The following is a 16,277-nucleotide window of genomic DNA, read 5'->3' as shown; positions in this document are numbered from 1 at the left end:
CTACTGCTTGATATAAGTACAAATCATTTTCAAAAGTTATGAAAAATATTCTTTTGACTTATATAAAAGGAATTATCCTATTTTCCATGTTCAACTATTATTCTTCATATAGAAAGGATAGCATTTAGACAGTTCTTGTAAAACAACATAATTATGCAGAAAACAACTAGTTACCTAGTTATTTCTGAATGAAAATAAAACCACATGTGATAGATATAAGTTATTAGAAAAAAAAATAATGTAAAACACAGTACCTCTGGTGGTAACTGCTGTAAGTAATTATGATCTGCAGCAAAGGTTCTTATATTAATAAGTTGACCAACAGATGATGGCAAAGCTTCAATTTCATTGAAGCTACAATCCAGTTCTTCTATTGATTCTAACCTTTAATTAAAAAAACAATTTCATAGATATAATCTAAAACTTAAGAACACAAAAACATTTGAACTTGACTTTAACAAACCTAGTAAAATTCTATTTCCATTAAGCTAAATTTCTCCAACAAAATTAATCTTATCTGCATTGTAAGTATACCCAACCTATAACCAATTGCTTATTTAAATGTTTACAGAATTGCCTTCAGATAATATTTATGCAGTCTGTTGAACTAAAGTAGAATCTTCTAGTTATTTTAATTCATAAAAGGCTTACCCTCCTATAGAGTCTGGAAGATACATTAATTGATTTTCATCTATTTTAAGAGTTGTTACATTCTTCAAAGAACCTATTGAGGAAAGAAATAATATATATTTTCAGCTTGAACTAGAAGCAAGTTAATCAACAGTCACTGTAAACACACATTAATCTGACATGAATCATAAATTTCTCAATCAACCTATCTAAAAGAGACACAACTTCAATCCCATCATTTCTCTAATTTCCCTTATCCCTATATTTATAATTTCACACGCACATCACTTCTTAATATTAGAGTATATTTATCTATTGAATCTCTTTTAAAATATATCTTAAAAGTAGACTTTTTCCCTACTTTGTTCACTTTTGTGGCAATGTTCCTTAAAACAATGGCACGGCACAGGGAAGACACACAATAAAAACTTATAGTATTAACAGATTAAGAAGTGGTAGTGAGCTTCCCTTGGTGGTGCAGGTGGTGGCGCTGTGCTCAAGCACATCGCTGTGAAGTTGTTCGCAGCCTCTGTAGCGCCAGTTTGATCCCCGCTGTCAGTTTGATCCTCGCCAGTGGGCTGGCTCCCATGTGCGCAGCAGACCTCTCCTGTCTCACCTGCTGCTCCTCTCAGCAGTGTATTTTGTCAGTCTGCCTGTTCTGTTCCCCACTCTGTCTCTGGTGAATCCTCTCACCCTCCCGCACCTCTGGTCTGTACCCCGGTTCCTGTATAAAATAAATCTTTTTTTTAAATGACTTTATTATATTGCATTGTTGTTTTAAAGTAAAGAGATTTAGCATTAGAAAGATAGTAGGAGAATTACACCGTGCTATTAGTTCATTTTTTTTTTTAAAGATTTATTTATTTATTTATACAAGCACTGGGTTCAGTCAGAAGCACAGGAGGGTGAGAGAATTCACCAGAGCTAGAGTGGGGAGCAGAGCAGGCAGAAGGACTGAGGTACACTGCCAAGAGGAGCAGTGGGTGGCAGGAGAGGTCTGCGCGCCATGTGGGACCCTCCTCCGTTGGCTGGGGAGCAGCCGGGAATCGAACCCAGCGCTCAACCACTGCGCCACCGGGGAGGCCCCTAAATAAATAAATCTTTAAAAAAAAAAAAGAAGTGGTAGTATGATGGTTGTTTTTATAGGTATATAAACATTATTCTACTCAGTGTCTACTAACTACTAAAACAATAAAATGTAGTTTAATTTAAAATTACAAGTGTTGAATAAATTTTAGTACAATTTGCAAAATGTAATTTGAGTTAAAACTATGTAATTCAACTGAAAATATGTAAATATATATTTTGGTTTTTATCAGTCACAGAGATGCTAAGATTTAAGTTTGTAGGTTTTTAATTAAAATAATTCTATTTCCATTGATGCAGCATCAGATAAGCAACTACACAAATACAGAAACAGTAACAACTGTAGCTTTCTTTCAGGACTTGTTCAACTGGCCTGTGAGTCCAAAACAAAATAGGACTGGAAAAAGGTTACCGGATAAGGATTACAATTAAGCTACGGCAAGTTTGAATAAATTAACTTCCTTTTATAGAATTCAAATTTTATTACGGTGATAAAAATGAAATCTCCTTAGGATAAAGAAAAACATGGTAATGTCAACAAAGGAGTAAATTGTGTAGTCATATAAAGAAAAAATTGGAAGACTGTGGCTGTGATAGTAGAGTAAAACTATCTCTAAAATTTGATATATGGAAACAGTGAATAAAGCAATCACAGAAATTTAACTTGTCAGATTTTATATATTAGTAAAAATTAATTATATATGTAAGAAAGAGATACAAACCAATAGTCTCTGGCAGCTGTTGAAGTGAATTGCTTGATAATAGAAGATCTTGAAGGTTTTCACATGCTGAAATTCCTTCTTCTACCATTTCAATATTATTTTTAGAAACATCCAAATATGTGAGCTGTTTCAAACTCCCAATAAACTGTAGGACCCCCCCCACAAAAAAAGGAACTCTAATTACTAATTCAACATTAAGTAATTTATAAAAAGTTTAGGTAACAAAGTTGCCATTCATAATTAAATATTTAAATGAGAGAAGATTCCTGAACTTTTAAAATGCCAGTAATAATATATTTAGTAACAATGCTTCCACACTAAAAGCAGCTCCTACTAATTTTAGCCCAGCAGAATGACAATGGACATAAACTAGAGACTATTTTACAAGTTTATAGTGAATATTTTTCTATTTTAAGCAAGTATGTGTTGATAGTAAAATAAAATCTAACCACTGCTAATAATCAAATAGTATTAAGAATTAAGTAACCTTCCACTTTGTTTTTTTTACTAATTGAAAATAATTTGAAAACCCGCAGTTTAAAAAAACTACACAGAATAGATAGCACTAAATAAAACCACTGAAAATTTTATATACATACCCCTGGAATAAAGGTCAGTCTATTACCATCCATCCAAAATTCTTTCAATCCACTTAGTTGCTCAAGTACTTCAGGCTGTATGGATAAAGAAAGAGAAAAAAAATGCAGTAGTTTATTTGAATATCTTCATTTATCAAAAGAAACCCATGGGAATTTCTAATAACTTTTAGTTAAACATTAGATAAGACGTGGACAGAAATAAAGTCAAGATTCAAGCCTGGAACTATATTATAGTTCTTACCGTATTACAAAAGGAGAACTCAGATAGACCTTCCATAAGAAATTATATAAAACTTACTTCAGTTTTTGATAACATAATGGACTCATACTTACACAATTAATGTAAGAAATAAAACCAGACCCCTTGCTTGCAAGAGTACAATAAAGACACAATTATTTTCTATACAAAAAATTAGTCTTTCTGGAAATCTTGGGGAAAATCACAAAAATACTTCCTAGTAATAGGGGGGTGGGGAAAGAATCAAGTGATATACATACTAAAAGTCCAATAATAAAGGAAAAGTAAGTAAACCAAGACATAATCACACAATAGAGCATATTATATAACTTTAAACTCCTAGCTATCAAATGACAAATACTGTTTATAATACAGTGTTGAGGACAAAAAAATTAACCAGAGTTGTAGCAGACCTTAGTATCAGACAAAATTTGATACTGGGCAGTCACCCTTAGAGGGTAAAGATCTGAAAGCATGTTTCAAAATAATTTCTATCATTGTACAAACCTTGTCCAGTCCACTATGGTGGCACTGAGTATCATCACATCTAATCACACTAACATTAGTAATACTTAAAAGGCACGTCATTCAGATTTTCAGAGGTACGAATTCTAGTTGAAACTCAGCTAAACAGAATCTCCTTTTGTCCTTTACCTGCTATAATTCTATTAGTGAATTTTTAAAAATATATGTTGGAAGACCAAATTGGTACAAAACTGGTGATTCTGAATGTTGCTCTGGTTCATGATAATTAGGAATTTTCAAGTAGTTAGTATGCAAATGACTAATACATATAAAAATTAAAAGAGTACAAGAGTTAGGTAATTTGGGAAGGAGGAATTCTTTCCACAAGGATTAAGAACTCCCAAAACACATCATAAGCCATCTTCAATTAAAACAAAATAAAGAATATAAAAGATTTATAAAAAGAACATAAGGTACCTAAAAACCACCAGCTCCTCCACTGACTTTCAGGTAGAAAGCTAAATAGAGAGCAAACAGAAAATTCCAAGAGGGACCACAGAGGTGAAAATTCTTGTTCTTAAGACAATCATCTGAAATCCACCACAATTAAAAAACAAACTTGGAAACTTGATGCAAAAAATTCTTATGATGATAATATTCAGCTTAATAAATTCCTCTTTTTAAAAATCTAGCTCATTTTCTGAGTTATCTTAACAGAATTGAATAAACACAAAAAATTGCTTAAATACTCCTTTCCTTTTCAATTCAGCATCATAGTACATTTTGCATACAAAGCAAAAAACAATGCAGAGATGTCTCCTTAGCAACTGAAAAATAACAGATGTTTTTCAATGATTTTTTTTCTCATTAGCAATAAAGAAAAATTACAGATAAATATCTTATCATTGAATAAATTCCTAAACAATAGTCCCAGAGTTATTTTGACTTAAAAGTATTATTCCTGTTGCATTCTAGCCTGATAAAGTTTGTTTCTCCCTTATAATCACTCAAGTTTTGTACTTCTTATACCTTTTAGCTACCTCTCTGGCAGGTTTCTCTCTAATTTTACAATTTAACCTCCATCCATATCAAATGTATTTATCTACCTGGTTGATTTTACCTGTTAATTTGCCCCTCAAAAGTGTGTATATGTCTTTACACCCAAGTTTATACTTAAAAATATGCAAAGAAATGAACACATAAATTTTCACATTTTGTTCTTGATCACATGTAATAGTTATGGGTAATAAAACTGCTGAGAACTTACCACTTCTGTGAATTCATTACTTCCCAAATCCAGTCTTTCCAACTGGGTCAGTCTATTCATGGTTCTATTCATGAAAGATTTATAAAGAGTTAAGAATATAAAAAAATCAATTATATGGAAGCTCTCAAAATTAAGACTACAAATCATTCTTATGTAATAACTAATAATGTACATGTACTCTCATGTAGACAAAATACAAATAACGTTCTAATAATCATTAATTTCTAGATAAAATGAAGTAAACTATCAGTTTTTAAAATTAATTTATATATATTTACATCATTGTTCTTTTTCTATTTTGAAGATTTATTTATTTATTTATTTATTTATACAAACACTGGGTACAGTCAGAAGCACGGGAGGGTGAGAGAATTCACCAGAGCCAGAGCGGGGACCAGAACAGGCAGACTGTTGAAGTACACTGCTGAGGGGAGCAGCGGGCAGCAGGAGAGGTCTGCGCGCCATGTGGGACCTCTGCCCAGCGGCCGGGGATCCAACCGGGCGCTGCAGAGGCTGCGGGCAGCTTGGCAACCCAGCGCTCAACCACTGCGCCACTGGGTAGGCCCTCATTGTTCATTTTTAAACAATGTTTGCTTACCATTCCTCAGGTGTAATCCTCATAGAATTTCCCCCACCAATTCACCAGTGCCCCATCACCACAGTCCCCTACTGCTCTGCCCTCCCTCCCTCCTATCCCTCTCTTTTCCCCTCTCCTGCAGGATGTCCCGGGTTTGTAATTGTCTGTCTGTCTTTGTTATCAGTTATTTTCTAATTTCACTTCTCATCAGGTTTTCACTTCTATTCTTAAGAAACAATTAAAATAGGGGCCTCCCTGGTGGCGCAAGGGTTAAGACGCAACCTATGAAGCAATCTGCAGCCTCTGCAGCACAAATTCGATTCCTGCCCAGCCAGGGAGCAACCCACATCGCAGAGCAGACCTCTCCTGACTCGCCCACTGCTCCCCTCAGCAGTGTACTTCAGTCAATCTGCCTGTTCTGTTCCCCACTCTGTCTCTGGTGAATCCTCTCACCCCCCACACCTCTGGCCTGTAACCCAGTGCTTGTATGCATAAACAAATAAATCTTTAAAAAAAGAAAGAATCACAATAAATTTAAACCCAGAGGCCAAAACATCAATAACTGATTTTTATCCCCACAGACTAAGTTTCATCAGCACAAGTCAATTAATGAATTATGACTGGTTGCCCCATAGTAACTAGTATCATTTCTCAGGATCAGTTATGTATCTATAAAACTTCAAGGTAATTAACTCTGAAAATGAATATTCAAAATTCTAAGAACAGTAAACACTGATCCACACATTTTAAAATTGAATTCAATACAATCAAAACAGTTTTATAAGAATCAACTATAATTAGCTGGCATTTCTTTTAAGTGAAAGCTATAATACATTTCAAATTTCTAACTCAGTATGAACACTTTCCTGCAACTACAGTATAAATTGATTTCATAATAAAATAAGTTGTACTTCTATTTCTTGTTTCATAAGGGCAATTCTTTAAACTAATTGCTAATAAGTTCAAATGCACATTTATGCTTATAAATTGCTATGTTAAGAAAACGCTATTATTTAACTACCCATCAAGGGCCAGGCACTAAAATCCTTTCAGCATATGACGATAGCAAAATACAGTTATATTACTGTAAATTATAGCAATGTTAATGATTTAGAAATTAACATAATAAAAAATATAGGCTCTATAAATTAATGACATAAGAACAGATTATTCCTATCTTCTCTGGAAATTTAACAAACTAATAGTAGTAAGTAAAATAAAACTCAATACTTTTCTCTGGCTGTTAAGTGAAAAAATGTAATACCACACTTCAAGTTTGTAATATCACTAAGTTACTGTTCTAACATTAGAGGAAGCTAATCTTCCCCAGCTCCATTTAAAATGCCATTCTATCAACAAACCTTTAGTTTAATTCATCTTCCAACTCCAATTTTCCTCAAAGTTACTTTATTTAACTTAGATTTACTGTGTATCTATTCACAGGTACAATAATTGTACTTCTCTTACTTAGCTCTACTTTGTTTAATAACAAAGAAAAAGGTGTTTCCAGGATCTTTTTCCAGAGATTAGACTCTGTGATATTAAACTCCTATATCCAAACTATGTAAGGCAGATACCCCTTGGAGAAAAGCAGAGAGTGCTATGAGGAGGGGAAAGGATTCAAAGAATAAAAAAACATTTTTTTTTTAATTCAGTGTTCTCATGAAGATAACCCAAAAACTTCACATACAACAACTGTTGTTTTGATGGGGTAAATTATAAAAGAGGGTACAATAATGAAAAGAAGTTCATCGGAAAACTTCAGTAACAAACATCTTCAGAAACTTAAGTTTTAACTGATATAGGAAAATATGAATGACAAATATGCAATGAAAAAGCAGAAATAAATATAAAGAACTAAAGTGCCTCCAATTCAACTTGTTATAGCTAATACCGACAACTTTGGTCTTAAGATTTTCTTTTATGTGTGCAGAAGAACTGGGGTGTAGGCTAGAAGTGTGGGGGAGTGGAGAGGGACTATGAGAGAAAATTCACCAGAGAGAGTGGGGAGAGGAACAGGAAGATTAACTGAAATACACTGGGAAGGGGAGTAGCAGGCAAGATAGGAGAGGTCTCCTGTGCCATATGTGGGTTAGCTCTGAGGGACCGGCCTCCATAGTGGTGTTAGTGGTGTTAGTACTAACACTTAATGTCTAGGCCACCAGGAAGGTCCAAATTCATCCTTTTCATTGCAAGTCTTTTCATTTAAGATTCATCTTCCTACTTCAAGGGCAGGCAGAAACAATATTCTTCAAATTTCCTCCTGTTTAAACTCAAAAATTCCTTTGTATTAAACTTATTTTCATCTTTTCCTGTCTCAAAGAATACACATCATCTTTTGTGAACTTGGTATTGTGCTTTCCAGTACTAAGATGGTACTAAATTTCACTAAACTACATATGGAAAATAGCTTTCCCTCTGCTCTAATCTTTGATTCAAAAAAGTTCATTCACAAAACCTAAATGCACATGACTTTCATTAACATTTAAAACAATGGCCTCTTTATAATTTATGAGGCCTCAAAGGTTTCAATCATGAGTCTTAAAGAGAAAGCAGGAAAGAATTCTATTTGTAAATATACAAACAGACCCCAAATTGAAGTCAAGTCAGGAATAAAAAGGAACATAAGTGAGTTAATTACGGTAACTGATAAACTGTACTAATTATAGGCTTAGCTGTTTCAGTTAAACAGTGTACACCTAGGTTATTCAAATCTCTTTGAAACCAGTCATGCTGTGAGCTGAGGAGTCATTAATGCCAGTACCAATTCTGCAAAATATTTAAACCATTTTTTAATACAGATCATAATTGTTAATGCAATTTATAATCATAATCATCACTATAAACTCCAGTCATTCCTGCACCAAGCAATTACTCTGTTAATAATACATAATGTCTTTGGGAGATCAAAACAAGGTGTGTTCTTTGCCCTCAAAGACTTACATTCATGGGGGAAGAGGTAGAATACAAGCACATGGGCAAATGTGTCCATGTTGGGCAGGTAAGAAGAAAGTGAAAAGTAGAGAAATAGATGCATGACTAGAGTATATGGTTAAATGTCCTCACAGATGTAAGTTAAATAATATACATGTTAAATAAACAGAACAACTAACACCTGGATAACTGGAGATACTTCCCTCAAGAGGTCAACAATGTTTTTCTGTAAAGGGCCTGATAGTAAATATTTTAGACTTACGGAACTCTATTTGAGACTTGGATAGGCTCTTAACACACTGATATCTAGAAAACTATGAATAAAAAACAACAGATACACAAATTTTATATTGAATTATCAGTAATTAAAATGACCACAAATGAAAGTATATTAAAATAATTTGTACTCATATTTTAGATATTAAAAAGTTAAAAATCTTTTAGGAACTTAATTAAAAAAATTCTAAACTTGAAAGGACAGTATCTTTACTTACTTTGGCAACATTTTCAACTGGTTTTCTCTAAGTTCTAATATCTGGAGTTTAGTTAGTCTGCAAAATAAAGGAAAAGTGAAGCAACTATAAAGAAAATATTCTATTTAATAAAATAATGCCATATCCAAACTTTAAAACAACCAATATTTGCTATATGGTTATGACGTGCAGAATACTGTATTAAAAATTACATAGACATACAAAGCACATGAAGACAATCTAATTTAATTAGTGGGAGGGAAAAGGTAAATATTTTTAGACACTCTCAAAGCACAATGACCTCTAAACATCAATTCTAGAGCATTTCATGTCTTTTTCTGAAAATAACTTTCCCCAAATTACTGGTCATTGGTAGGCTGGAGAATAAGAATTCAAATCTAGAGTTCACCTCTGAGAGAAAAAGTAAGGGGACACAAGAGACTTGGAAAAGGGAAAATCCTCTGGCTCTTCAATGATGTACATTCCAATTAAAATTAAAAAGAAAATGAGCAGATTAAGTGGTCCACAGGTATGTTGCAATGGCAATCATATTACTATACATATATAAATATATGTATCAAATCAACATGTAAACACAACGTTATATGACAAACACATTTTAGTTTAAAAACGTGTTTCAAATGCCAGATACAGAAGAGGAATTTGACAGTCACACTGTCACATTGCTTTTATACAAAAGATTATTAAAAAAATAACACGTAGTTGGATAGCCCCTTCTCTAGTAATTAAATACAACAATAATTTGATACCTATTTTTCCATTCTTTCATTTCTCCATTAAAAAATCTAACAGAGGCTTTAACTATGAAAGGAACTGTTGTACATGCAAACAAGGGGAGAGGCCATACAAAATCCGTGTGGACCCCAGAATCACATTCTCTTTCCTAGAGAATTTCAATTCTAGTAGAGACAGGTAAATCAGTAATCAGCTCATTTTCAAATGTGCTAAATGGTAAGAATAAAGCATTCCCTATCTCAAACATACAGGAATTATCCCTATTCCTATTTATGCACACCTTAAAAACTAAGTCAAGTCATAAATTATTTCCTTCTTTTAAATTTTCAATGATAAGTTCACTTGGAAAAAAATAAAATCGAAGTCAAAATAAACATGTACAAAGAAACTGTAAAAAAATCACAACGCTTGGAAATAATTACAAAAGAAGAGCCTATGAAACTATAATTAGTAGTTTTACTAAAGCAACTTGTAGTTTTAAAAAGAGCTAACAAGAAAGGTTTTAGAAGAAACTATAATTTACCTGCCAAAATTAGCTGGCAAGAACTCAAGGAAAGCATCATTCAGATATAACTGGGTTAGGTTTAATAGTTGAGAAAATCCATCAGGAAGCCTATATAAAATACATCAGAATTTAAATTAAATTCATATACAGAATTTTAATGTCTTGTTAAAATTTTAAAAATATATGTAATCAATATATAGGTTTTTTTTTTTTTTAAAGATTTATTTATTTATTTATTTATACAAGCACTGGGTATAGTCAGAAGTGCGGGAGGGTGAGAGAATTCACCAGAGCCAGAGCGGGGAGCAGAACAGGCAGACTGACGAAGTACACCACTGAGGGGAGCAGCAGGTGCGGCAGGAGAGGTCTGCATGCATGTGGGACCCTTGCCTGCGGCCAGGGATCAAAGTGGCGCTGCAGAAGCTGCCCGCAGCTTCGGAGCCCAACGCTCAACCGCTGCGCCACCGGGGAAGCCCTCAATATATGTTCTTAACAGATTAACAATCACTTCATTTTTAGAAGTGATCCTCAAATTAAGATTTGTCTTTTGTAGTAACTTACCTGTTTCAATGTTTATACCTTCATCACTTTGTAGAAAAAGAAGGGATTATTAAATAAGGGACCAGGAAAATGAATAACTATAAGAAAGTGAAAATCAAAATCAACAAAAAACTATGAACCAGGGACACTTTATGGGGGGTGGGGGGCGGGGAGGGGAAGGACTGAGGTCAAAATAAGGGGGTTGCAATTGTATGGGGAATATAAAAATAAAATTTATTTTAAAAAAATAAAGATGTTGCTAAAGGTGTAAAAAAAGGGATTATCGCTCAATAAAATAAAATCTGCACAAAATTATTAACTACAAAAAAGTCTGAATACACAAAAATGTAGTTAGATGCTAAGTATAAAATCATCAGGCACTCTTGAAATTCATCTAACATCAATCCAAAGGACGGTATAAGGATTTTTATACAATGACAGTATTGACTTTTGGGGCCGTAAAATTCTTTTGTGTGGGGACTGTCTTGTGTACTATGGGATGTTTAACAGCAACCCTGGCCTCTACCCACTAGATGCCAGTAGCAGTCCTGCCACAAGTTGGGGGAAAAAAAAAACAAACTCCAGCATTTACCAAGTAACCCCAGAGGGCAAAATCATCCCCACACCAGAACTACTGGCTTAGAATATTTTCCTTTTCAACATGTGGTCCCTAAATAATCATACAAAAAAAAAAAAGATTATATAATTCTGTAATGAGAAATGAGAAAAAAATTTATAAAGCTAGATGACATTTTAAGGGCACATTAAAACCTGTGTATTTGAGTTTACTTTTATCTCCTCTGGTTTAGTAAAGAAATTGTAATTCTGGGGTCTCCCCGGTGGCGCAGCGGTTGAGCACTGGGTTTGTGAAGCTGCCCGCAGCCTCTGCAGCGCTGGTTCAATCCCTGGCTGCTCCCCGGCCACCGGAGGAGGGTCCTGCATGATATGCAGACCTCTCCTGCCGCCCGCTGCTCCCCTTAGCAGTGTACTTAGGTCCTTCTGCCTGCTCTGCTCCCGGCTCTGGCTCTGGTGAATTCTCTCACCCTCTCGCGCTTGAATGTACCCAGTGCTTGTATAAATAAATAAATATAAATAAATCTTAAAAAAAAAAAATTGTAATTCTGGAATTTAATGATGTTAACAATACTTCAAAAGGAAAGTAAGGCATCAACTTTACATATATTACCTGGATTTTGACAAGTACACTATTCTCTTTTAGTAAGAAATTAGTCTTTGATTCTTTTTCTTCCATTGTCTCACATTTCCCCATCTGCCACAGCAAGTTAAGTCAAAGTTGGAAAAATTCATTAAATACAATAAGGTGATATGGTGATATGATATGGTCTCAACTTTCAAGTGACAATGCTAATCTGTACTTCACTCTTTACCATTCTGCTTTATCATTTTGTTTTTGCAAAACTTAACGGCTTTGGTACCAATTTGTTTACAGTCATTCCCACCATAAAAGAATACATATGACCTCTGGTATAAGGTACAAACAATTCTGTGGCTTTCCCTTTTTTTGTTGCTTTTTCCATGTTGATCTTTTAGTTTCTTTTATTTTCATCAGTTTGAGTGTGCTGCACATATGATTTGTAGGTCAGAAATTCTTATATACAGTGAAAATAACAGTGAGCAAGGAGATCTGGATTCTAGTCTCATTTCTAACATTTTGAGACTTTCATAGTTATGTAGATGTCAAATTTACCTTTGTAAAACAGAAAAATTATTAAAAGACTCCTTTTTCTTTTTTAACATAATTTGTTTATGTATCTCTTATATCACTGTTTTCTTTCTTTTTTTTTTTTTTACAATGTTTGCTTTCTTTTCTCAGGTATAGTCCCCACAAAATTTCTACCACCAATTCACCCGTGCACCATCACCATAGTCCCTTGTGCTCTTCCTGCCCTCATTTTGACCTCCCTCCCTTCCCATCCCCTACAAAATGTCTGATTTACAGTTGTGTGGGTTTTTTTGCTTTGTTTTTGGTGTTTCTTATTGTTATTATTTTTTACCCTGATTCCTTATTTGCTCCCCCTATATTCCTCCTATAAGTGAAACCATCCAGTATTTTTCTTTTTCCTTCTGACTTATTTCACTGAGCATAATCCCTTCTAGGTCCATCCATGTTGCTTCAAATGGCATTAGTTCATCTTTTTTGATTGCCAAATAGTATTCCATTATGTATCTATACCACATCTTGATCCAGTCATCTATTTTAGGCATCTGGGTTTTTTCCAAGTCTTCTCTATTATAAATAGTGCTGCAATAAACATAGGGGTACAGGTATCCTTTTGAATTAATGTTTTTGTGTCTTTTGGGTAGATCCCTAGGTGTGGAATTGCTAGGTCATTTTTCATTTATAGATTTGTATAGATTTGAGATGGACACTAGTTGTACATTAAAATATGGACAGTAATAATAATTTTATCCACAGAAATAACTCATTATTAAATAAAGAACTTACTTGGAAATAGGGTTTACACTGGCCTCCACAACTGTCAAAACTTTACAATTTTTTATATTTTCTGGAAACTCCTGTATTCCTAGAAAATGAACAAGTAAATTAACGATCAATTTGAAAGACTCTATTACAAGGACAAAATTATAACCGTAATTTTTTTTTAAAGATTTATTTATTTTTATACAAGAGCTGGTGTACAGGCCAGAGGCGTGGGAGGGTCAGAGGATTCACCAGAGACAGAGCAGGGAGCAGAACAGGCAGACGACAGAAATACACTGCTGAGGGGAGCAGCAGGAGCGACAGGAGAGGTCTGCCGTGCCACGTGGGATTCTTGCCGGCCGGCTGGGATCGAACCTGCACTGCAGAGGCTGAAGACAGCTTCAAAGCACAGCATTTAACCCACTGCGCCACCAGGGAGACCCAAAAATATAACAAAAATTAATGTATTCCTTGCAGATTAAAATTTTACCAACTAAGCATTATCTGGACAACACCAAACATCAACAAACAGAATAAGCGCCACAATAAATTTCTCTTTAATCTTTTGTTCATGACCTCTTTATAACTGCTAATTATTTTGGTTACTTTTACTTTTCTTTCCTTCCCTTGGCTCTTTTGAAAATTAGTGCCTTCTCCATGTGATTACAGGGATAACAAAATGCTGAACACTTAACATTTTCCCTGTTTTTCTCAGGTGAAAATGGGCATTGCTTTTTTAATGCTGGGCTCCAGACTGAGGTGGCCCCTGGCATATACAAAAACAACAAAACGAAAAACAAAGCTGGAGATAAAAGAGGCAGAAAACTACTTTTCAGATAACCAGAGGATATGCTTGAAGGCAGATGTAGACCAGCACTTTTGTAAAATACCACTCAAATGTGACCAAATTTACCGTCAAGGTTTCTAAGCATTTACTCAGTTTACCTCACCAAAAATACAAAACACAATTTGTGAATTAGAAACAATCCTTTGGACAGCTTCTAAGTAGCATGTCCATAATCTTGACTAGAGGAATTCTAGTTAATAAATATTCCCAAAGTCTGAGTTTATAAAAGCCATTTCTTCATAACATGATAACATAATTCAACAGGGTTGTCACTAAAGAATCATTTAAGCCTCTCACCTTCATTATTAAATGATTCTTTTTTTTTTTAAGATTTATTTATTTATAAAAGAACCGGGGTACAGGCCAGATGAGCAGGAGGGTGAGAAGATTCACCAAAGACAGAGCAGGGAACAGAACAGGCAGACTGATGAAATACACTGCTGAGGGTAGCAGCGGGCGAGTCAGGAGAGGTCTGCAGCACCATGTGGGTTTCTTCCCGGCCAGGCGGGATCGAACCCATGTTGCAGAGGTTGCGGACAGCTTCACAGTGTGGCACTCAACCGCCTGTACCACCAGGGAAGCCCCATTATTAAATGATTCTAAGTGAGCAAATTTACCACACTACCAAGTATAGAACTGATTTTTCAGGTCATAAAAAAATGCGTAACACGGTATCACAACTGACAAGTAAGACACTAATAACTGTTTAGCCAAATCTTATCAATAAATATGAAAACTAGCTAGGAAAAGAATGATGAGTAATAGAACATTAATACAGTCTCACAGTTTCTCCCTAAAGGATACTTACTAATTATAACAGGAAAAAAAATGAGTTTACTGTACAGAAAACCCATAAGCATCACCTTAAATTACTTCAAAGTTAGCATTATCAGTTAAAATCATGTGGCAACTAATTTGAGGTGCACTGAGCAGCACTTACAACATCACTATTGTATTCATGCCAAAAATACAGAACCTGAGTTTAATTATAAGCAAACATTAAATTAAATTCTAATATATGACTGGCCAGGAAGCTGCAAAACTCTTAAGGTGAAAAGAGACAAAACAAAAGCAAACTGAAGAACTACCCATTAGATATTAATCAGGTACCTAAAATAAAATATGTCCCAAACTGAAATTATTTATCCTGTATATTATTCACCAATTATATACTAACTACACTGCATCAAGTTTCAGACACTACGCTATAGATACTAGGCCATGGTTCCTTTTCTTGAGAAGTTAAAATGTAGCAAAGAAAACATATTTTCATTCTATTAGTTTCCTTTCTTAACTATAATGTTCCCTTTCAATAGTATTTTTCATATCTTTTTCCCTTTCCTGTAGTACCTCCAGGGCTCATTCTTTTTTTTTTTACCCCCCCTTTTTTTTTTTTAATATTTATTCATTTATTATTTATACAAGCACTGGGTACAGTCAGAAGCGTGGGAGGGTGAGAGAATTCACCAGAGCCAGAGAGGGGAGCAGAGCAGGCAGAAGGACCGAAGCACACTGCTGAGGGGAGCAGCGGGCGGCAGGAGAGGTCTGCGCGCCATGTGGGACCCTCCTCCGGTGGCCGGGGAGCAGCCGGGGATCGAACCGGTGCTGCAGAGGCTGCGGGCAGCTTCGCAACCCAGCGCTCAACCGCTGCGCCACCGGGGAGGTCCAGGGCTCATTCTTTTGGCCTCTTTTCTTCTACACTCATGACTTTAGTGATTATCTCTAACTTCCGGCTTTATATGCCTTCTATATACAGGGAACTCCCAGATAGGTTTGGCTAGCATAGTTTCCTCTTAACTCCAGATCCCTAGGAACTGGATATGTATCTCAAATATCGCACGTTCAAAAATGACTTTTTTATTTTTTTCCATTAACGATTACAACTCCCACAGATGGTCCCATCTCAGCTAACACAATTCTATCCTTTCATTTGCAAAACCAATACTGCTGAGGTCATCACTGACTCTTTGCTCACACCCCACATCTAATTCATCACGAAATCTTCAAATCTTCTAGGTATATCTAGAATCTGTCTACATGTTACTATTTCCACCATTATCACCATAAAGGACTAAATAGCACCTAAATTGGTCACTTTTCACTCTTGTATCCATAGTGTTCCTATATATAACCAGAGTGAACCTTTAAAATATAAATTAGGTAATGTTCTGGAAAACTGCTCAAAAGTTTCTAAA

The 16,277-nt window shown here is 34.9% G+C and overlaps 1 protein-coding gene across 4 annotated transcripts in view; it reads right to left on the bottom strand.

The window, feature by feature from the left end:
• ERBIN (erbb2 interacting protein) overlaps window positions 1-16,277 on the bottom strand; it is a 111,285-nt gene that overhangs the window by 51,012 nt on the left and 43,996 nt on the right. For all 4 annotated transcript variants that reach the window (XM_037530183.2, XM_037530180.2, XM_054688470.1 and 1 more), the window contains exons 5-12: window positions 13,260-13,338; window positions 10,271-10,360; window positions 9,013-9,069; window positions 5,008-5,071; window positions 3,038-3,112; window positions 2,439-2,583; window positions 652-724; window positions 255-384 (exon numbers count right to left, since the gene is read on the bottom strand). In XM_037530183.2, the coding sequence (XP_037386080.1) occupies window positions 255-384; window positions 652-724; window positions 2,439-2,583; window positions 3,038-3,112; window positions 5,008-5,071; window positions 9,013-9,069; window positions 10,271-10,360; window positions 13,260-13,338 (713 nt within the window). The remainder of the gene's footprint in view (window positions 1-254; window positions 385-651; window positions 725-2,438; window positions 2,584-3,037; window positions 3,113-5,007; window positions 5,072-9,012; window positions 9,070-10,270; window positions 10,361-13,259; window positions 13,339-16,277) is intronic.

The sequence above is a fragment of the Talpa occidentalis genome, unplaced genomic scaffold (assembly GCF_014898055.3).
Source record: "Talpa occidentalis isolate TD23 unplaced genomic scaffold, MPIMG_talOcc4v2.1 talOcc4.6, whole genome shotgun sequence".
NCBI classification, from domain to species: Eukaryota; Metazoa; Chordata; class Mammalia; order Eulipotyphla; family Talpidae; genus Talpa; species Talpa occidentalis.
The sequence above is the reverse complement of the archived record's forward strand: the minus strand, read 5'-3'. Positions and strand labels throughout refer to the sequence as shown.